This window comes from Notolabrus celidotus, chromosome 4, assembly GCF_009762535.1.
Source record: "Notolabrus celidotus isolate fNotCel1 chromosome 4, fNotCel1.pri, whole genome shotgun sequence".
Classification (NCBI taxonomy): Eukaryota; Metazoa; Chordata; class Actinopteri; order Labriformes; family Labridae; genus Notolabrus; species Notolabrus celidotus.
In genome coordinates, this window is record NC_048275.1 from 1406157 (window position 1) to 1428438 (window position 22282).

At 41.4% G+C, this 22282-nt stretch overlaps 2 protein-coding genes across 2 annotated transcripts; one reads left to right on the forward strand and one right to left on the reverse strand.

The window, feature by feature from the left end:
- Positions 1-731: 731 nt before the first annotated feature.
- Positions 732-9907, reverse strand: snx5 (sorting nexin 5). The gene is made up of 13 exons (XM_034682185.1): positions 9723-9907; positions 6592-6696; positions 6376-6486; positions 6102-6223; positions 5874-5997; positions 5477-5572; positions 5290-5395; positions 3642-3717; positions 3463-3502; positions 3280-3366; positions 2811-2970; positions 2604-2689; positions 732-2019 (listed from the first exon to the last, which is right to left on the reverse strand). The coding sequence occupies exons 1-13, from the start codon at positions 9756-9758 to the stop codon at positions 1969-1971; spliced, it is 1200 nt and encodes a 399-aa protein (XP_034538076.1). The 5' UTR covers positions 9759-9907; the 3' UTR covers positions 732-1968.
- Positions 9908-13798: 3891 nt separating this feature from the next.
- mgme1 (mitochondrial genome maintenance exonuclease 1) lies at positions 13799-19826 on the forward strand. The gene is made up of 5 exons (XM_034682106.1): positions 13799-14527; positions 16315-16552; positions 16629-16761; positions 18117-18247; positions 19016-19826. The coding sequence occupies exons 1-5, from the start codon at positions 14014-14016 to the stop codon at positions 19053-19055; spliced, it is 1056 nt and encodes a 351-aa protein (XP_034537997.1). The 5' UTR covers positions 13799-14013; the 3' UTR covers positions 19056-19826.
- The last annotated feature ends 2456 nt before the right edge of the window (positions 19827-22282 follow it).

Consider the following 22282-nt stretch of genomic DNA (forward strand, 5'->3'; position numbering starts at 1 on the left):
CTGACCAGTCACAAGTAAAGAAAATAAGAAAGGACAGTCTCATGGTTGGTCAGCATGAGTCTGGTCCTGCTGGAGGTTTCTGCCTGTTAGAGGAAGTTTGTCCTTGCTGCTGCTGCTACTTTCTGTTCTGCTTGTATTGGGTGCTTGGGAAAATGATAACCAAAGAGTTCAAGCTAGAGCTGCTGTTTCTGTCTTAAAATAAAAAAATGATTGTGAATTTATTTGTGTTTCCTTTATTCTTCCTATAATCTCTATATACTGGTTTTGTGCTCATGCAGTAACTGAACTCGTTGTCCTTGTTGTCCAGTTCTTTTTAAACATCCAGATAGATGAATGAAAGTCTGAGTTTGACCTCCACTGCTGTTGATCAAACAAGAGAATTATGAATACAGTAGTTATGATGATAACTACAGAGAGATGTCACCACCTAGTGGTACAAACAGACACAACTGTGCTCTTTAAAATAATGAGTATAAAGGTGTGTTTTAATAAAATGATAAAATGTCTGGTGGATGTTTTAAATTCAGTTTCAGAGCATTCTCATTACACAGACTTAGATCTGAGTGTCATAAACTAAACAAAACACAGACACTGAAGAGAGAGAGAATGAATGCTGGTTAGCTCAGCTGGTAGAGCAGGCTACATCCTGTTTCTCTCAAGTTGTCCTACCAAAATAAAGGCATAAAGTCACAAAAACAACCTTAAAAGAAAGAGAGAGAGAGGCACACAAGTTTGGGAAAGTAGTATTTATTCAATGCCATAATTACAAATTTATAAAATGCTAATATTCTGTATGAAAGGAGCATGTGGAGGAAATCACACAGCTGGAATCCGTTAGAAATACATTCAATTTCTTAAAAAACTAGGATGCATTTTCACACTTCACTGAGCCTGGTCATGATTTTAGAGGATCTTTTTCTTAGTGCATCATTTTTTTTTCATTTTATATATATATAGATCATGTTTTCAAATAATCTGGTGTATAAATCAGGTGTGATAAATGAGAGACCCCGTCAGTAACAGAGGGGACGAAATAAAGAAGAAGAAAAAGCAAAGTGAAGAGAGGAAGAGTTTGACCGGTGAAGAAGAAGCTGCAGAGGACCTTAAACACGAAGTGCAGGGGTGTCATGATGGGGGGCGGGTTGTGCAAATAAAACTAGAACTAACATTAAATTCCCTTTGAAAATGCTGAATATCTTTTTATTTCACTTTCCCTTCCTTTGCAATCTCTCGCTGAAATCTTTAAAGACTCATCTGAACTCACTAAACTATGGTGCGTCTGATATCTGAGGGATCCGAGGCCACGCTCTTACATACAAGAATGTGGAGGCGGATCCGACGGTCCATTCCTGAGGTGAAGTGCGTCTATTTTTAAACTCTGGGATCAGATCTTTCAGTTCTTGAAGGTTTGTTTGGTTGGATGTTTTTACAGGCACTAGATTTGCTTCTGTAAACTGTTTCATGAGCTAACACAGAGAGCTGCAGAGGATTAAGCATTAGTTACAGCTTTAAAACAAAAAAATGAAAGCGTAGGTATTTATGAGCGTGCATGAAAGAAAACGTCTGAGTCAGTTTTTTATGGAGGCTGAAATATGACCAGGAAGGAAATTTTCTTTTTTCATGTAAAAAGTAAGAAATGAATAAATGTACGCTGCCTCTTTGTGTGCTGCAAAGTAATGGAAGTCCTTAACGTTGGCAGCCTCATTCTTTAAAAGGCGTTTACTGTCAGACCTCCACACATAATGGAAAAAGATGGACCGCAGGGACTCTGTAAACATGAAGACATTCTGCTTACAAGACACTTTGTTCTTGTGCAGGGTTTTTTTTTTAAAGTGGCGTCAGACCCGAAGGTGGGAGCAGAGAGAGGGCTTGGATTCATGTCTGTGCAAAGCCCCGGGGGGACGCCAGATTTCCATTTGCTTTGACTGGTCACTTGGTGATGGTTGGACAGGAATACTGCGAAGCGTGTCAGTTGCTCTTGAAGAGGTCGATGCATCCCTGCAATAGAGTCACATTGTTCTGTGGAGACGGGAGAAAAGCGGATAAATGATCTGATCTGCATCCTGAAGGAATCCAGAGGTTCTATCCCATCATGACTCTGCTGAGGAGCAGCCTGTCGTGTGTTTGCACCATAGACTGTATAAATATGGACGTAGTGTCCGTGACGTCACCCCTCTGTTTCTGAAGAGCTGTTTTGAGGCCAATCGTCGGCGGCGGCCATATTGCTGCTGTCGAGCGATTGTGGTGTAAAGAGGCGGGCTTTGAGCCTCCTCACCAACAGCTACAGTGTTCCCGCCTGTCAATCAAGTCAGCTGTGCCTCTCATTGGAAGATTTGTAATCTCAATATCTTTGAAATTGCTGCATTATTAAAAAATTCACCCCCCGTACAGTGTGAGCCGATCGAGAAATGATCTATCCAGACTCCACTCGTCTTGAACCAGGATGTAAACATGTTTATTTCTGCTGTAAAGATCGGCTTTTTTCGTCCTGACTGCCTCTGTTGGTATTTTTAAAATCATCCCTCTTCATCACAGAGTCTAAGAGATGGTGTTGAAGTATCCAACACTCCCCACACAGCAGTCAGGTGCATTTTACAGCTCACCTTGGCGTGTTTTATCTCCAGCTCAGCCATCTCTATGAGGTTCTTCCTGAAGGCCACGACACGCCTGCCTTTAAAACTGGTCAGCTCTGTGAGAACAAAATCATCCAGTTAGAGGAGGAAGAACAGACTGCACGTATCTTTCTGTTTTACAAACTTTAAAACAAGCACAGAGTGAGGAAACATCTCTTTATGAAACACTGCACAAACCTTTCTTCCCAGACTCGGAGAGCTTGTCAAATTTCTGCAGGCAGTGCTGCTGATGCTCCTCCGCCTGTGGGATGTCTTTACTCTTCAGTCGAGCTTTATCCAAAGCCTTGTTAGAGTTCTCGTAGTCGGCTAACGCCCGGGCTCGCCGGTACAGAAGGTCCTGGAGTGCACCAGAGAGGGAAACGCAATGAGAAACTGAGAGTGTGAAGGCAACGCTCTGTGGATGTTACAGCTCTGTGTGCTGGAAACATGACGCCAACAACATCAAAGTCTGGGCTGCAAGTAGTTAAAAATACTGAAAAAGATGGATAACTCTGGGAATAATGGAACCAATCAGGACTTTAAAACCATCTGTGATTCAAACCAAGCTCAGACTCAAAGAAGATAATTCACATTGCATCATTTTGATGAAACAAAGACCTGCAGCATTGAATCTGTGCGTCTCATGTGAGGTAAGAACCCGTCTCACCTTGGCAGCCTGGATGTCTCTCATGTAGTATCTCAGCAGCTCTGTGAGTTTCAGCTCCTGGTCAGACGCTACTCTCCCCTCCACTTTCTGCAGGGACACAGATAAAGACACGACAGCTGCCGTTACAGAGTAAATATAAAACAGCACTGATATTTACAGAAGGTCCATCAGAGTCTGACGTACTCTGAGCTTCTCAAACAGGTCGGCCAACTTCTCCAGGTGCCTGAGAGAAAAAGAAGCAAAGTGGAAACGTCAGCAGGTATGTCTCTGATTGAAATCTGAAAACGTCCAATCATCACGCACTTATAAATCTTCAACATCTAATGTGTCTCTGCACAGAGAAATACAGACGCCTCGCTTACTTCTTGTTTGCTGTGCTGTCGTCAGCAGAGAGGCTGTTCAGAGTCGCAGAGACGTGGATGTAATCATCAGCAATATCTGCAGTAACAGAAACACAGGTCAAAGGGTCAGCAGGACTCGTCTGCAGCTGCACCGCCCTGATACACTGCTAACAAACTGTGATGTGTTCAGACCGTAGGCTGTGTAAATAATGGACGTAGTGGATCAGCTTCTTTAAATTGGTGTGTATGTGGTTTCCTGTTCTTCTGGAGCCAGCCTCTAGTGGATCCGCCATGAACTGCAGTTTTTAACACTTCCACATTGGACTCATATTTTTAGACTGGAGGTTGCCGCTTGGTTCAGACATCTTTCTATCAGAACAAGTCTGCCTTCCTATACTCCCAGTTTGCATCAATGAGCTTTAGCCTTTCATGACCCTGTCAAGTTCACTCATTTCCCTTCCTTGGATCACTTTTGGGACACAAGAGCTGAAGTTTGGAGATGCTCTGACCCTCGTCTAAGCATCAGTTTGGCTGTTATCAAAGTCGCTCACTTCCTCACACACGTCCGTTTTCTTGCTTCTAAATTTTGAGAACAAGATGTTCACTTGCTTCCAAACATTAAACACCCTGACAGGAGTCATCGGGTGTTTCGAAACACATACTGCGTTTGAAGTTAGTCTGTAGTCTGACTGTTCTGTTCGATCTGTTCTGCAGGATGCTGGGTCAGACGTCACTGGATTTCTGGTTTCAGAAAGCAGAAGTAAACAACGGCCAAGCTGATAGAGAAACTGCTTCTTTAGCATCACTTGTGATTCAAAAAGTTAAGAAGTGGTTTATATGGAATTTAATATTTTCACAGCACCTAGAGTGCCACAATCAAAAAAGAAGGAGAAAGAAAAAGAGGAACGAGTGCAGTGCATTATGGGAAACAGTACGTGAGGGAGACTGGTCCAATGCAGACTGAGACATGTTCCTGAATCAGTAGACATCCGGGGAGTTTATCATACTGCTTGTAGAGGCAGGGAAAGGTTTCCCACTTTTCACTTGGAGTGTGGGTGTGTCTGTGTGGGTCTGTGTGAGTGTGTGTGTGTGTCACTGATTGCCTAATGAATAGCACCTGCACTGCCTGTGAATCTGTTTTCTTGCCTGGTGCAGGGAGAGAGGAGGCAGGGTGCTGCTATTTCTGTTGACCGCTTAAACTTATTACCACCACATAGTCGAATTCTGCAAGCCTACCTTCATGAAGTATATGTTTGAATTTATGTTTATCGAGTAGGTCAAATAAAACACTCAAATTGCAGTAATGGCTTCATGTTTCCTCCCTTTGGAGTCAGCGCGTCAACAAGATCCCTGTATTCCCCTCTGTGACTAATCTAGTTTTTTGATAGTCATGCAACACTGCTGATTTTGCTCTTGTTCACATACTACTTACTGAATTTAGACCAAATCAGTACGTACTGCTAGTATAGTAGGCGGTTTCAAAAACAGCCATTGTCACTTCATCTACGAGTGGACAGGATGTTGTGTGTGATGTAAAGATGGAAGGTATGCTGAACTTAAAATTCAGCCTGCAGCATTTAGTCAGTGTTTTTGATTTCACTTCCAAAAAAAGTCTGCAATCCTTCTTTAATCTGACCAGCATGCACTTTGATACGACAGAGCTTCATACTTTTATGTGCACGTGTCATCTTCTCTGCTTTGGCGGTGGAATCTTTAATCTTGCTGGAATAGTCGAGCAGGAACGTCTTCTCCTGCTCAAAGAACTCATCCACTTCCTGTGAAAGGAAACAAACACACGATTAAAGATGAACCTGAAACGATGCAGCTGTGAGCTCTGGACTGCCCGGACGCCTCACCTTTATCCCTGAGATGAGGACCTCATCAGCTGTCTTCACCATGTTCTTAAAGAAGCCTCCAAACATCTCCTTGGCGTTCTTTCTCCTCACGGTGAGCTGAAATGACCACATGTAGAAAGTGATGAAGCTGTGATGTGACTTCTTGAAGCTTTCAATGCTTTCAGATTGTTTATTTTTGAGCCACATGTAGCTTACTCTCTCTTGTCTCAAACTAACACATAAGTAAATAAAGTGTCTCTGGGACTCTCGGCTGAGACACACAAAGACTGCACAGATAAGCAGAAAGTGCTGATCACAGCAGGGTGGAAGCTGTGTGTCACAAGGCTCCAGTAAACTCCACTTCCTCTCTTTCCAACTGACTGCTCAGGAAAGGAAGTCAGCATTATGGGGAACTCACATCCTGGTCATACTCTAAGAAAATCTGGAAGTTTCTGTCCTTGCTGAGATTGGGGTGAGAGGACAGTCTCTGCAGGAAGACTTCGTGCACTTGGACCGTCTTCTTGAACACAGCCAGGTATTCACTGGAATGAAAACACGAGGCTGAACGTGAGAGAGATGCAGCATGCTACAGATTTCATTTCATGTGCAGTGTTTGTTTGTTTGGTGTTTTTGAGTACACACTCACGCCTCCAGCTCCTGCTTCATTTTCGTGTACTCCTCCTTTGTCATAGTCGCTTCACCTTCACCCAGTTTGTGCATCTTCTCTCTCGGGCTCTCAAAGTCAGGCTTCGGGGGCGCTGGAGGAATCTATGAATGAGAAAACAGAGCATGCATAACTTCACAGACACTACGACCATAACCTCTCCTTCCTTCTCTTTTCTTAGAAACACAGACCTCAGAGACACACAGTGACATTACATCCTCTGTATTTAGTCACGCCTGTAAAAAGTCAAACGTACTATCAGTCCTGCGTAGTCTTCTGTCTCGACCAGGGTGTCGTGTAACCAGATGAAGTCTTCGTGCTGCCTGGGGACGGAGAACTCCGGCTTCTGGAAACAGTTTAGTGTGGTCTGGAAAGAGAAGAAGAGAAGAAGAGACGTGATGTTACATCTTAAAGAATACCTTCAAGGATATGAGAAGGTCTGTGTGTGTGAATGCAAGCTGTTTGGTCTTACCTTGGTGTGGACAGTGAACTTGACTTTGTCCCGTTCACAGAGAGCGTCGGGAATGTCGATGAGAAGAGAGGCATCGTTGTTCAGATCCACGGACACGGAGCGCATCTAATGTGGGAAAAAATGTTAAGAACTCTGATCACATGTCAGACGTCGTAAACATTCACTTTTATTTAGTTTGATTCAGCAGTTTATCCACTTCGTCTTCCCTACACACTGCAGAGGAATGTTCTGGAAGCAGCTTCAGGGCCCAAGAAATCAACCTCCATCAGATTCAGAACAACCCTGACTGGTGCATCTTCTCAGGGAGGAGTGTGTTAAATATGCAAGAAGGAAACCTTTTAATACAAACGATCAAATAGTCTAGGAAAAAAGACTTTCCCGGTGTGTACAGGGACGTTTCAGATCCAGAACTTTTTTCATGCTAATCTTTCTACCATGAGGTTAAAGTGGACGCACACTGCAAAAACTCAAAACTAAGTCTCTTATTTTTAGTATAAAATGTCTTTTTAGACTCAATAAGCCACATTCTCCAAACAAGTCCAGAAAAATGTCTCATTTTAAGATACTAAAAGCCACAAATAAGACCTGAATTACTTGTAATGAGTGAAAAAAATCTGCCAATGGAATCAGAAAAATGTACCATTAAAGTTTCTTGAAATAAGAATGTTTAATTCAAGAAACATCACAAGAACACTTCTCTTATTCCATTGGCAGAATTATTTTTACCCATTAGATGCATTTCAGGCCTTAATTATGGCTTGTAAAATCTTAAAACAAGACATTTCTCTTGACTTCTCAGATGAATGTGGTTTATTTTAAGTCTAAGAAGATAATTTTGACCTGAAATGAGACGTAAACACTTGCTTAGTTTTGAGTTCTTGCAGTGTGGGTCGTGTTTGAAAAGGTTTCAGGGTAGTTAGTTTCAGATCTATTAGTAGGAAAAAGCTCCCGCCTTGCTTACATTGAAGATTTTATTCCCCTCTCTTATAGATCAGAATAAAAACAAGGATTAAATGCTGGGATTTATTGTCCTGGAGGCGAACATGTACAAGACATTTGTCCTTGTATTTGGGTCCCAAAGTTTGCACCAGATTCTGCAAAGGGAGTGTGCAAAAATGAAATACTTCAACAATTTGCAATGCACAGAGATTCTAATGTAGATGATGTGCATTAACGCTGCACTCTCAGTCAGATGTGGAGGCTTAACGTAAATATTTGATGTCATGTAAAGTGATTCAGTGGGATGAGAGTCACACCCAGAGGTTGCATTACCTCATGTATCCTTGTTGTATCTTTTGGGGTAATATCTAGGATGTGTTATAAAGTATTCTACTGCATGAAATAGGCTTCACTTCATCTTCTAAATTAAATTAAGGGTGAACAAACAACAAAGATCACTTCAAACTATCAACAAGGTTTCAAAAAGCATCCAGATGGTATATGATATGTCCTTGGATAAATACGAGTGGATGAAAAAGCCTCAGCAAGATATGGGAAACAGATATTGGTTGTTCATTTGATGAAGAAACATGGCAGATAATTCTTTCCAATAATGGGAAATACATCAGAGAAGCTAGAGGCAAATATATCCAATACAAAATACTTCATAGGTCCTATTACACACCAACAAGGCTCTATAGCATGGGTTCAATCAAAGACAGCAAGTGTTGGACATGTAAAACAGAGCGTGGTACACACATGCACGCACTATGCCCCATGGTATCCCCGTTATGGAGGAGTGTTCTGAGATATATGGATGAATGGTTAGGAGGTGAACTGCACAGATCACCCCAGTTGTGTCTCCTCAGGGACAGAAGTTTGGTGCCACAGCTGAGTAAATCTAGATTTTGAATATTAACAACTTCAACGGCTTCATAACCTGTAAAAGACGAAATCCAAGACTCTGGAAGGAGACTCAAACTCCTACACTGCACATGTGGAGGGAGAGGATGACAGGAGTTGCTGCATGTGAGAAGATGTTGGGGAAATTAAACTCCAGAAAGGATCTGATTAAAGAACAATGGGACAGCTTCAGTGACTTTAAGACTGGGGGAAGCAATGTGACTCTGTGAGGAGTGTATGGTAATTTCCCTTAATATGTAAATGTAAACATAAATGTAAATGTCCACTGTTTCCTGCCAACCTCTTTTATTTTTTATCTATTTTTAGTATTATTTTTGTAGTTTTTTTTACATATGTACTTATTTTATCTGATGTTTTTATAGTCCATTTTATTTATTTTGTCTTTGTTGTTCATTATTCTTGTTAGAAAACTCAATAAAATGACTAATTATATATATAAATATAAAAAAAGATGAACAAACAAAAAAGGAAGCCTCATGTGATCTAAACACCTGTTGGGGCACCTCCTTAAATATTGTATTTTGTGGATTATTGAAGGACAAATTTGTGTTTGAAGTGTCTTTATTTAAGTTTATATAGGTTAACAAAAAAAACTCAACATTTATTTGTGTTAATTTTAATCCAACATAAGATGCAAATCGTGGTCAGATTATTGCTTGAAACTAACCTGGACACTTGCATAGTTTGAGATGAAGCCTGCAGGGTGGATTTTAAAAAGTAATTCAAAGTGGATTCTTGTTTTTATTTCTTACTTCTTCTCCAAAACATCCCAAAGCCAGGAGAGCAGTTGTTATGAAGCTGTTTACCTGAGCACTGTACAGAATGCATTCCTACCTGTCTGCCTCTCTCTGCCTCAGAGACAGGATTTTCTTGCATTAAAGAGATTGCACCTTGTTTGTTTAGCTGTTATTAATCAGTATTTATAAGTCCACATGACTCCCTTCTGTGTGTTCTGTAATTATATTCTCTGCCTTCGTGTAACACAGCTGTGATGCGTTCACGGACCCTTTAACGCTAACTGCATTTTATGGTTCACTGGAGGATTCTGTGCACGTCCAAACACGTCCAGGAAATAAGCTGCAACCCTTCTCTATACAGAAGCTGTCCACACAGTCCACTCAATGTTATCCACTCCATGAAAGTCACATCAATAAAGTATCGATTAGCTAGCTTAGCAAAACAAGCTAGCAGACTGGATCTAACTTCACTGGGAGCGACCGTTAGTGTTAGCTGAAGCACTTTAAACACCCAGAGCTGCTTTCACTCACCTTATCCTTATCGCTGTCGTCCAGAGGAGATGTCATGGTGGATTTGAAAGGAGCTGAAGAACAGAAACAGTTCACTAACCCTGTAAAAAGAAGGATTTTCAGGCAGGAAGCTCTCCCTCCGCTGGATGTTAGCTGTCTGCCGAGCTGTCAAAACGCTTTTTGCTTCCATGCTAAACGATTAAGCCCCGCCCCTCTGGGATTCTGATTGGTCAGTTACGAGTTTAGTCATAAAATGATTGGCTTAGAAGCTAATCAATCATCCTCCGTCTGAAGTTTTGACTCGGCTGGCTCTTTGTTGTTTTTGTAAAATATTATGAAATTAAAATCTCTTTAACCATTAAAAAGTCTATAAATGTGTTAAATCTGCTTTAATAATCAATGGAAGTAATAATAAAAATAACATCAAGTCAAAGCCTGCACGGACATGTTTGAACAATACATAGGGGATTGTGGGTAATGTAGTTGCTATCGATACATCAGGAAGTAGCATAGTTAAATTCTCATCTTCGTGAATTTTATTTTATTTTAAAAATGTTTTATGCCTTTAGTTTTTTTTAGGGGAGTTTTATGTTTTTTTTTTATTTGTTTTATTTCTTTATCTTGACTTGTGTGTTTTTATGAATTGCCATTTTGTTTTGCTGACCATTTAAAATACTTTGTAACTTGTTTTTAAAAAGTGCTAAACAAATAAAATTATTATTACTTCTGTTAATATTTTCTTATTAAATGATCAAAAAATCAACTTTTAACAAACATTTGTTATGATATTTTATATTTATTTATTAATTGAAAAACGTTTGATGTGCTATTTTTTTAATTCTAACTCTGTCTATGACTATGAACCTACACCACAATTAAGCTGAGCTGCGGCTCTGAGAGTCGATGCTTTATAGTGAATCAGAAGAGCCGGCTCACATCCAGAGAGAGAGCCGGCTCCCAGTTTGTTCCTTTCCCTGCTTAGCTCTCTCAGTGCTCAGCCCCAGCTCTGCTCACAGCAGAACTTTGTTTTGATTGGTCAGCATGGCGGCCATGCGGCCAATCACATGTGAGGATATAGGATACAGGTGATGGAGGGGAGGCTGTGTAAGGTGGCTTCATCTGTTCCTTCTGAGAGGGTTAGGGTTAGGGTTCTTCTCAAAGAACGGGCAAATACTCACTGAGAGGAGAAACCGGATCAGCCCATCCAAGCTGAGGACATTAATAATGTTAGCTCCAGTTTGGTTCTGGTTCTGTTTGCTTGAGTTCAGTTCTGGTTCGGTTCCGGTTCGGTTCCGGTTTGGTTCCGGTTCGGTTCCGGTTCGGTACTAGTTCGGTTCCGGTTCGGTTCCGGTTCGGTTCCGGTTCAGTTCCGGTTCAGTTCCGGTTCCGTTCCGGTTCGGTACTGGTTCGGTTCCGGTTCGGTTCCGGTTCGGTACTGGTTCGGTTCTGGTTCGGTACTGGTTCGGTTCCGGTTCGGTTCCGGTTCGGTTCCGGTTCGGTACTGGTTCGGTACTGGTTCGGTACTGGTTCGGTTGCTTGAGTTTGGTTCTTGTTCTGTTTACTTGATTTTGGTTCTGGCTCTAACCTTCACCCTCACCCTAACCCTAACCCTAACCCTAACCCTAATCCTAACCCTAACCCTAATCACAACCCTAACCCTAACCCTAACCCTAACCCTAACCCTAATCACAACCCTAACCCTAATCCTAATCCTAATCCTAACCCTAACCCTAATCACAACCCTAACCCTAATCACAACCCTAACCCTAATCCTAACCCTAATCACAACCCTAACCCTAACCCTAATCACAACCCTAACCCTAACCCTAACCCTAACCCTAACCCTAATCACAACCCTAACCCTAACCCTAACCCTAACCCTAACCCTAATCACAACCCTAACCCTAACCCTAACCCTAACCCTAACCCTAATCACAACCCTAACCCTAATCACAACCCTAACCCTAATCACAACCCTAACCCTAATCCTAATCCTAACCCTAACCCTAACCCTAACCCTAATCCTAACCCTAACCCTAACCCTAACCCTAACCCTAATCACAACCCTAACCCTAACCCTAACCCTAACCCTAACCCTAATCACAACCCTAACCCTAACCCTAACCCTAATCACAACCCTAACCCTAATCACAACCCTAACCCTAATCCTAATCCTAACCCTAACCCTAATCACAACCCTAACCCTAACCCTAACCCTAACCCTAACCCTAATCACAACCCTAACCCTAACCCTAACCCTAACCCTAACCCTAACCCTAATCACAACCCTAACCCTAATCACAACCCTAACCCTAATCACAACCCTAACCCTAATCCTAATCCTAACCCTAACCCTAACCCTAACCCTAATCCTAACCCTAACCCTAACCCTAACCCTAACCCTAACCCTAATCACAACCCTAACCCTAACCCTAACCCTAACCCTAACCCTAATCACAACCCTAACCCTAACCCTAACCCTAATCCTAACCCTAACCCTAATCACAACCCTAACCCTAATCCTAATCCTAACCCTAACCCTAACCCTAACCCTAATCACAACCCTAACCCTAACCCTAACCCTAACCCTAATCACAACCCTAACCCTAACCCTAACCCTAATCCTAACCCTAACCCTAATCACAACCCTAACCCTAATCACAACCCTAACCCTAATCCTAATCCTAACCCTAACCCTAACCCTAATCCTAACCCTAACCCTAACCCTAACCCTAACCCTAATCACAACCCTAACCCTAACCCTAACCCTAACCCTAATCACAACCCTAACCCTAACCCTAACCCTAATCCTAACCCTAACCCTAATCACAACCCTAACCCTAATCCTAATCCTAACCCTAACCCTAACCCTAATCACAACCCTAACCCTAACCCTAACCCTAATCACAACCCTAACCCTAACCCTAACCCTAATCCTAACCCTAACCCTAACCCTAATCACAACCCTAACCCTAACCCTAAACACAACCCTAACCCTAATCACAACCCTAACCCTAATCCTAACCCTAACCCTAATCCTAACCCTAACCCTAACCCTAATCACAACCCTAACCCTAACCCTAACCCTAACCCTAATCACAACCCTAACCCTAATCACAACCCTAACCCTAACCCTAATCACAACCCTAACCCTAACCCTAATCCTAATCCTAACCCTAACCCTAATCACAACCCTAACCCTAATCACAACCCTAACCCTAACCCTAACCCTAATCACAACCCTAACCCTAATCACAACCCTAACCCTAACCCTAATCCTAACCCAACCCTAACCCTAACCCTAACCCTAATCCTAACCCAACCCTAACCCTAATCCTAACCCTAACCCTAACCCTAATCACAACCCTAACCCTAATTGCAACCCTAACCCTAGGGTTACATTTTTACCTAACCATACCTTACCCTAACCCTAGGGTTAGGGTAGCAATTAGGGTTAGGGTTGTGAATGGTTTTGTAACAGAATAAATTCACAACATTGGTCAATTATAAGGCTTCTCATGAAAACACTGTACATAAAGGGGTTTTCAACACAAACCATTATTTTTTTTCAAAGTTAAGGTAAAACATATGCCTTAGTTTTATTTTCAACTCTTATCCTTACCCTTTTTAAATCTGTGTTAACTATTTTTATTCTTAATTAATTTTGATGCTTTAACTTATTTTAATGACACATTTTATTGTTGGTGTGTATTGGTCTCTATTTTAGTCTCTATTTTATTCTATTTTTATTTTTATTATCATCATTATAATTATTTTCCCTTAATGTGCCATTGTTTTACTTCTGCTTCTTTCTTGTTTTTCAATAGCTGTAAAGCACTTTGGGTTGCATTTGAGTTGTATGAAATGTGCTTTATAAATAAAGTTTGATTGATTGAATAAAGTTATTGAAAAAAACTTTATTATTATTTTGTGTTCATTTTAGTTTTGTTTGTATATTTTGATTGTTTGTTTTTCTGCTTGATTTTATTTAATATGTAATTAATACTTCTGCCTAAAATCTCCTGTTCCAGTTGGTGGCGGTAATACTGCTTTGTCTACCGCCAATAAACTACAGAAGAAGAAAGTTCCGGAAGTGTGTGCACCCAAAGAGGTGCGTCGTTCAGAAACAGGTTCCCCTTCTTGTTCCCCTTTCCCTGCCTGATGTTTCTGGAACATGTTGGGGCAAACACCTTTCACAACAGGACGGTAAAAACCAACATTAAGGGTTAAAAACATCGACCCGTCTGTGTTTATGTAGTCACGGAGCTAACACGATACAGTCCTTTAAGTTTAAAGTTTTAAAGTCTTCAAAATGTTGATTTTGAAACGCTTGGTGTGTGTTGTGGGCTCCAGCCTCCCTCAGTCCCCCTCCCTCTGTGTGAGGTCTTTATCAGTCTGCCTCTGCCTGAATTCCTCAAAGAGACAAAGCCCGTACAGTTCTGTGGACAGTGGACGCTACTCTTCTCTAGTAAAGTCCGTCATGTCAACCAGGGTCAGCTCCCAGACTCCAGAGACCCTCCTAGCAGAGGACGAGCAGGTGTTCGGACCTGTTATCAAAGCTCAAGCTCCAAGACCGGATATGAACGCACCAAAGACCCTTCACCCCTTCATCTCTAATGAGGGGGACCAGCAAGAACCAGAGGAGGCAGCATCAGGACCTCCAACCCGGATTACGTTAGCTCGGAATCAAGGCAGGGGGTCGACACCGAGTGTGACCCGGGTCCTCCAGCAGACCCTGTCCCCGGAGCAGGTCTTCTACCTGGACAGGTGGAGGAGGAGGATGATCTCAGAGCTGGGAGAGGAAGGGTTCAGAGAGTACAGTCAGAGTAAGATTATCACTGAACTGGATATTAGTGATGTTTTTTCACTCTCTTTGAAATTATCAGTCATTTTTTAAAACCTGTTTATAAACATTTAAACTAGATTTTGACTCTGATCTACAATGAAGTATAAAAAAACAAAAATCTAATATATCAAAATAAAACAGAATGGATGTAGAAGTAGAGACTAATGCACATCAAGTGCAATAAAATAAATAGAAATGAACAAAAAATGGAAATAGTTTAGAAATAAGTAAATAAAAGATAAAACAGGGCTAGTTAAAAATATAAGTTTAAATCCTTAAATAATTAAAAGCACTAAAATAGTAATACAAAATTAGTAATAAGATAATACAAATTGAAGAGTTAAAAATAAAAAAAAACAATGGAATATTAAAATAGATATATATTATAAGAAGTTTAAGGCACTATGAGGAGTTTTCACCAGCTGAGAAACAAACTGAAAACAACACTGATGCCTCTTTATGACCTTCAAAAGCAAACAAGACCATGAACAACAACACTGATACCTTCTCTGTTGTCATTTTTAATGCCTTAAACCACTCAGAGGGGGTCGGTGTCAGACCACATGATTGACATTTGGCTTTAAAAACATCCTTTTTCAGCTGTTTTCATAGTAAATAATCACACTGAGTGATAAATCTGTCTGTTAAAAGACATTAGGGTGAAGTTTTTGTTGAAAACACTGCTTTTGCATGTACAGAACAAGAGATAAGAGGGATCACTTGGTCCACAGGGGGCGCCAAAATTGATAGAAATCAGAAGTTCCTCACAGCAGCTTTAAAAAAAAAAACTACATAACATTCTTTAATTAATTTTTAAAAGTCTGAATATTTCCATCAGAGCCTCCAGCAGGCTGTGGTTGAAAGCAGTGTCACTGAAAGTTTTTGTCCTGCTCTGAGTAACAGCTAATAATAATAATAATAATTTTATTTGTAGAGAACGTTTTAAAAGCCAAGTTACAAAGTGCTTTAAAAGGGCAGCAAAATAAAAACAAGCAGTTCATAAAATCCCAAAAGTCAAGATAAAGACAGAAAACATATTTTAAAAGATATAAAACTCTCCTAAAAGAACTCTAAAGGAATATAATTCTTTTAAAATGTATTTCTTAAAACAGTTAAAATAAAAAATCAGGAAAAAAGGAGCCGTAGAATCTGAGAGGCTTTAAACTAAAAGCATGTAGAGAGATGTAGTCTGGTGCGAGGACATGCAGCGCCTTAAAAACTAGTAAAATCATTTTAAAATCACTAAGAAGAGAAACAGGCGGTGTAAAGATTTTAAAACAGGTGTAATGTGAGGTCTCCTTCTGGTCTTAGTTAAAACTCGGCTGCTGCTTTATGAATTATCTGCAGTTTGTTTATTATATTCTATGGAAGGCCAGTGAGGAGAGTGTTACAGAAGTCTAGCCTGCATGTTTTTAAGAATGTATTTCCTTTTTTATACCTCTTTAAATTTCTGGACACACGAGTTCTTCTTTTTATTATTGCTCAATATTAAGATTTTACTTCCATACTCATTGCAAGGCAGCGAAAAAACAAAACAAATGAAGTCTGTGTGTAAACTGTACTTCATATAGTTCCTTTTTTAACTCTTTCAGGAGGAGTACTGCTCTTAGCTTGTGCTCTATGTTTATTTTATTTACATATCCAAAGTCCACAGAGATAATCCCTCCTGTGTGCAAACCGTCTTTACAAATTAACCCCTGATTGTAATGTTGCTTTCACAGAAGCCTCAGCCACTTAAATGTGACTAAAAGCTGTTTCTTTTCTCAGATTTATTCAGACAAGGGAAGCTTTTCCACTCCGCACTGGAGGACGTTCTGACCTCAGGAACAACATGGAAGAATAAAGATCCTTCAGAGACGCAGACGAGTCCTCCGGAGGTGCAGGGCTACATGGAGAGCATCTCTCACATACTGGAGGACGTCAGCGCGGTGAGAGCGATCGAAAGCACCGTGAAACACGACGCGCTGAACTACCTGGGCATTGCAGATTGTGTTGCACGCTACAGGTGAGTCAAGGTCGCTCTGACTTTGTTCATATCTAATTCGGCTTTACTTTAATAACTTTCTTTTAAACGTCTGCAGGGGAGTTCTTTGTGTCATTGACTGGAAGACGTCAGAGAAGCAAAAACCGTTCCTGAGCAACACGTATGACAACCCCATACAGGTGGCGGCCTACGCAGGAGCTCTGAACAACGATGACAACTACAAGTACCAGGTGATCTTTAAAACCTCTGCTTGTTGAAGTCTCAGTCTGAAGTAAGACGTCTTCAATAGAGAGTTTCATCTTTGTGGAAACTGTCTGTCACAACCAACCAACCTAGTATCCAGAGTTTTATGACATCGGTGCATCACTTCAATCAATCAATCTTTATTTGTATCGCGCCAAATCACAACAAACGTTATCTCAAGACGCTTTTACAAACAGAGCAGGTCTAGACCGAACAGAGACCCAACACCAAGACAGGATCAGACTCAGTCTGACCCCACCTTAATCCACCATGAGCATTGCACCTCACAGTAATTAGCTAGTTACAGTGGAGAGGACAAACTTCCTTTAACAGGCAGAAACCTCCAGCAGGACCAGACTCATGTTAGACACACATCTGCTTAGACCGTGTTGGGTCTGGAAAGAGGAATAGAGGGGAGTAAGAGAGAGAGGTGATAGTGATGAGACAAGTAGTAGAAGCTGTTGCTGCTGGAGTCTGGAACGTCCGCAGCAGGAGGACGTCTACGGCAGCTCAGAGGAACCTACGAGACAAGGGAGCTCAGGGACTCCAGAAAGGTCTATGGTTAGTAACTTTAATGGGACAGGAAGAGTTAAAGTAAGTGATGGGGGGTGAGATAGGATCCCAGTGTGTCGCTGCACCAGTTCCCCCGGCAGTCTAAGCCTATAGCAGCATAACTAAGACCTGGTCCAAGCCTGATCCAGCTCTAAGTATAAGCTTTATCAAAAAGGAAAGTTTGAAGCCTACTCTTAAAAGTAGAGAGGGTGTCTGCCTCCCGGACCCTGACTGGTAGATGATTCCAAAGGAGAGGGGCCTGAGAACTGAAGGCTCGACCTCCCATACTACTTTTAGAGACTTTAGGTACGATGAGCAGGCCTGCATGTTGGGAGCGTAGAGTTCTAGAGGGGTAATAGGGCACTATGAGCTCTTTAAGATATGAGGGTGTCTGATTTTTAAGAGCTTTGTAGGTTAAAAGAAGGATTTTAAATTCTAGTCTAGATTTTAATGGGAGTCAGTGTAGAGAAGCTAACACTGGAGAGATGTGCTCTCTCTTCCTAGTTCTAGTAAATACTCGAGCTGCAGCGTTTTGAACTAGCTGAAGAATCTTTAGAGACCTCTGTTTTTTATTTTTCAATTAATTCAACTTTCACCTTCAATTGTAACACAATACTTTTTGCAAGGCCAGCTTTTTATTCAGCACATTACAGAGTCTGAACTTTGTCTCTTTTGCTTCACTAAAAATTGTAAAATATCACCTTCACTTTGATTTTCATCCTCCTCTAAGTATCTGCACTTCTACCTGAGTAATGGATGCATGTTCTTCTCTGGTCTCTTCTAACCTCAGGTTGAAAACGGACTGATCGTCGTCGCCTACAAGGACGGATCACCCGGTCACGCTCATCAGCTGAACTCAGAGCTGATGTTAGAAAACTGGAAGAGCTGGCAGGTTCGTCTTGAGAAGTTCACTGAGCAGAGGTAAAGCAGTCACACACACGTTACCATCCCTTTAATCACACTCTACTGTCAGTACATTAACATCACAACGCAGAAACTCTGAGATGATTGATGCATTTCAAGACAATCATATTTGGCGTCAGTGATATCTAACAGTAGGCTTTAAACTGGTTTTAACAGAGGACATCACATCCCTCCTGTCCTCTCTTCTCTCCTCTGTGTTTTAGAAAAGGTTTTAAGATTTTACTGACCACTTTTAAAGAACCAGAATCAGAAATACTTTATTTATCCCAGGGAGGGAAATTCAGGTTTTCTATTCTATTTTATGAGCTATCTCGTGGCCTTACAGTCTCAAATCCATCTCCATCAGATCCCCTCGACTTTGAAACGACCTCCCTGAGGAGATAAAGCTCCCAGAGTCAATGACACCTTTTAAATCTCTTCTTAAGATTCACTTTTACAGACTCCCTTTTATGCAACTTCATCCTTTAACCACTTTTTATTTTTATGTATTATTATTTTTAGTTTTATCCAACTAATTAATTGTTTTTATTTAATTTAATTATTTAATTTGATTATTTATATTTATTCTGAATGATCTTGTGATTGCAATTTCTCCATTTATTTGACTTTTGATCATAAAAGCGTCCAACCGCTGTTTTTAATTTATTTAAACGTCCAGCACTGTTGCAGTTAAAATATAAAGAACTCATAGACTAAAACTTGTATTTGCATCTGACACATTTATAATAAATATTCAGATTGTTGATATTTTTCTTGTGTTTTCAGATCCAATCCTGCGTCGAACACTTCTTCAGAACAGAGATGAGTGATCTGCAGAGGAGCGTCCATGCAGCATGATATTAAAGGAAAGGCTCCCATGCTGTCCATGAGTACTTACAGTATATAACACCTGTGTGACACCTGTCTGTGGGTATTTAAACATCATTCACTCTAAACCATGCAGCCCTGCACGAGGGATCCTCAGTGAAGCCCAGGTTTTTAAAGATCCTGTAGGAGAGCGTGTTCTCCTCCTCTATGAAGCAGTACAGCGGGGACTCTCTAGGCCATGGTGCAGATCAGGACTTTGGCGTAACCTTTCCCTCTGTGCTCTGGCAGAGAACGCAGCAGGAGGGGAAGTAAGCGAGGATGCTCTGGATCATCCTCAGCTGAGAGATCCATGAGCTGCAGGAGAGTGTAACACAAGAGCTTTCAATGCAGGAAGGTGGTTCCTTCATGCAAGTAAGGAATCATGTAATAGATATCCTTTCCTCTGCTCTTAAACATGCACACACTCCAAGCTTTTAAATTCAGCCCACACTCTGCAGGATGTTATTATGGTTCATCTGATAAGAGAGCAGATGCAATGTGAATGATTTTATAGAGAGTTTGGAAACATCCTCCAGAATCATCATGTGACACACGGCGTGTTGGTGACCCGGCACGTCTTTCTCAGACGCCACAGCTGGTTGATGGTTTAATCCTTGAAGAATCAGGAATTCATCTAAGATCATTGCTACTTCTTTTAACAACTTTAAAATGTGTGATTTTTGTATTTCTTTGCATTATTTAAAGAAGATTAAAAGTTTCCATTCATTCAGTGTCTTCTCTTTTTTACTGGCACATTCCTCATGAAGGTAAATCCTTTAATCATTCATGTACAGTTATGACACGAGGACACTCTTTAACTTTCTGTGATGTTGAAAAGTGACCTGAGATGACCCCATGTGATACGTCAACAACAGGAGGACTTTGAACTTAGTGAAGTGTACTTAAAGGGATTTGTGGTAGAGTTGGACATGTCTGTATTTTAATTCCTTTTCTTGACTGATCTTAGGAAATACTCTGACAACTTTGAGATCCTGGATTTCTGATTTACATACACCTGAATCCTCAAAATGGTTTGAAATATTTAGTTTTACTGTAATAAATAAAGAGTTTTCCATTAACATTAGACTACAGAGCGCTCAGCATCAACTCATCACCAGGTGAAGTAATCAAGCATGGTGACATCACATGTGTTCAGAGTGAGGGCGTGCCAGTTTCCAAGGAGCCTTATGAAAAGGGACAGCTGATCATTGAGTTCCCAGAGAAACATTGGCTCCCAGAACATCTCATGTTCCAGCTGGAAAGACTGCTCCCTCTCAGGGACGATGTGATGATCACTGATGACATGGAGGAGGTAGAACTCATGGAGGTGGATGAGCAGTCACAACAGAAAAGCTACAGCAGGGAAGCTTATGAGGAGGATGAAGAAAGTCCCAGAGACGGAGTGCAATGTCAGACACAGTCATGTCCTTCAAAATAAAACCCATCATAGTATTCTAACATGTGGAAATTTAAAAAATACAGTTAAGCAGCACACATTTAGTTTTACATTCATACTTTGACATGATGGTGATAATATTATTTAATGATAGTGGTGCCACTTTGCAAAAAGAAGAGCACAGCTGTCCAATCGATCACACGCCGCCTCCTCATGATTTATTTTAGGATAGTTTCATCATTTACAAAAAACAAGAATGTCTTTGAAGAAATCACCTTCATGCAAGAAAAATCTAAAATCATAATATCTTGAGTTAACTTTAACAAAACGCATCCATTATCAAATAATACACTCTGAGAGGAGATGGAGAAAATCTTAGAAACAGACATCCCCCTGGACTCTTTATTGTTTCTGTTGGAAATATGGCCTGGACACTTGTCTACCTTGGATCAGTGTTTTATTCTGCACATTTTGTTTATGTCTGCTAAAAAAAAACAATCACTATAAACTGGATGAAGCCTAATCCCCCCTCAGTTGACCAATGGTTACAAAAAGTTAAACATGTATATATGATGGAACATATGACTGCCCAGCTACAGCTGACACTGCCTGTGTTTCAAAGAAGATGGAGAACAGATTATTTTAATTAGGACTGTTGTGTTTTATTATTTGGATGTTCATCTCTATAAATCTTAGGTATATGTAGGTCTAAATGTATGTCTGTATGTAAGTACATGTGAATGGTATGTCTACCTGTGCGTACCTGTATATATAAATGAGGGTGATTGTGAGTGGCAATGTCTGGCTGATGTGTGCATGTTCCACCCTGTGAGTCTGAAGCGCCCCAATCTCAAGGTGAAACTGTTTTTGTGTAAATTTGTATAAATTGCCTGTTATTTTAAAACTGTGGCAATAAAGTTAAAAAAAAAATAATAATAATACACTCTGCTGTTACAACTTTATTGTCACATAAGAAACTTTTTATGATGATACATACCAACAAAACAGTCTCAGAAATACTCGTACACATTTTAAAAGTTTACTCAGGTTTGGTGCAAAGATTCTGAAGTTTCCTCTGAAGTTCCATCCATCCAATTTTTCCGCTTATCCGGGTCCGGGTCGCGGGGGCAGCAGTCTCAGCAGGGAAGCCCAGACACTCCTCTCCCCGGCCACTTCCACCAGCTCAGGATACCGAGGCGCTCCCAGGCCAGCTGAGAGACATAGTCTCGCCAGCGTGTCCTGGGCCTTCCCCGTGGCCTCCTCCCAGTCGGACATGCCCGAAACACCTCCCCAGGGAGACGCCCGGGAGGCATCCTAACCAGATGCCCGAACCACCTCATCTGGCTCCTCTCGATCCGGAGGAGCAGCGGCTCTACTTTGAGCCTCTCCCGGATGTCTGAGCTCCTGACCCTATCTCTAAGGCTGAGCCCAGACACCCTGCGGAGAAAGCTCATTTCGGCCGCTTGTATTCGCGATCTCGTTCTTTCGGTCACTACCCACAGCTCGTGACCAGAGGTGAGGGTCGGAACGTAGATAGACCGGTAAATTGAGAGCTTTGCCTTCTGGCTCAGCTCTCTCTTCACCACGACAGACCGGTACAGCGCCCGCATCACTGCAGACGCCGCCCCGATCCGTCTGTCAATCTCCCGCTCCCTTTTCCCCTCACTCGTGAACAAGACCCCGAGATACTTGAACTCCTCCGCCTGGGGCAAAGACTCCCCTCCGACCCGGAGAGGGCAGGCCACCCTTTTCCGACTGAGCACCATGGCCTCAGACTTGGAGGTGCTGAT

Coding starts and splice junctions, on each gene's coding strand:
- snx5 (XM_034682185.1), bottom strand. CDS start 9,758: ATGACATCTCCTCTGGACGACAGCGATAAGGATAAG. Junction 6,224..6,375: donor AAGACTACGCAGGACTGATA/GTACGTTTGACT, acceptor TCTCATTCATAG/ATTCCTCCAGCGCCCCCGAA. Junction 3,503..3,641: donor GACAGCACAGCAAACAAGAA/GTAAGCGAGGCG, acceptor TTTTTCTCTCAG/GCACCTGGAGAAGTTGGCCG.
- mgme1 (XM_034682106.1), top strand. CDS start 14,014: ATGTTGATTTTGAAACGCTTGGTGTGTGTTGTGGGCTCCAGCCTCCCT. Junction 16,553..16,628: donor GATTGTGTTGCACGCTACAG/GTGAGTCAAGGT, acceptor AAACGTCTGCAG/GGGAGTTCTTTGTGTCATTG. Junction 16,762..18,116: donor ATGACAACTACAAGTACCAG/GTGATCTTTAAA, acceptor TTCTAACCTCAG/GTTGAAAACGGACTGATCGT.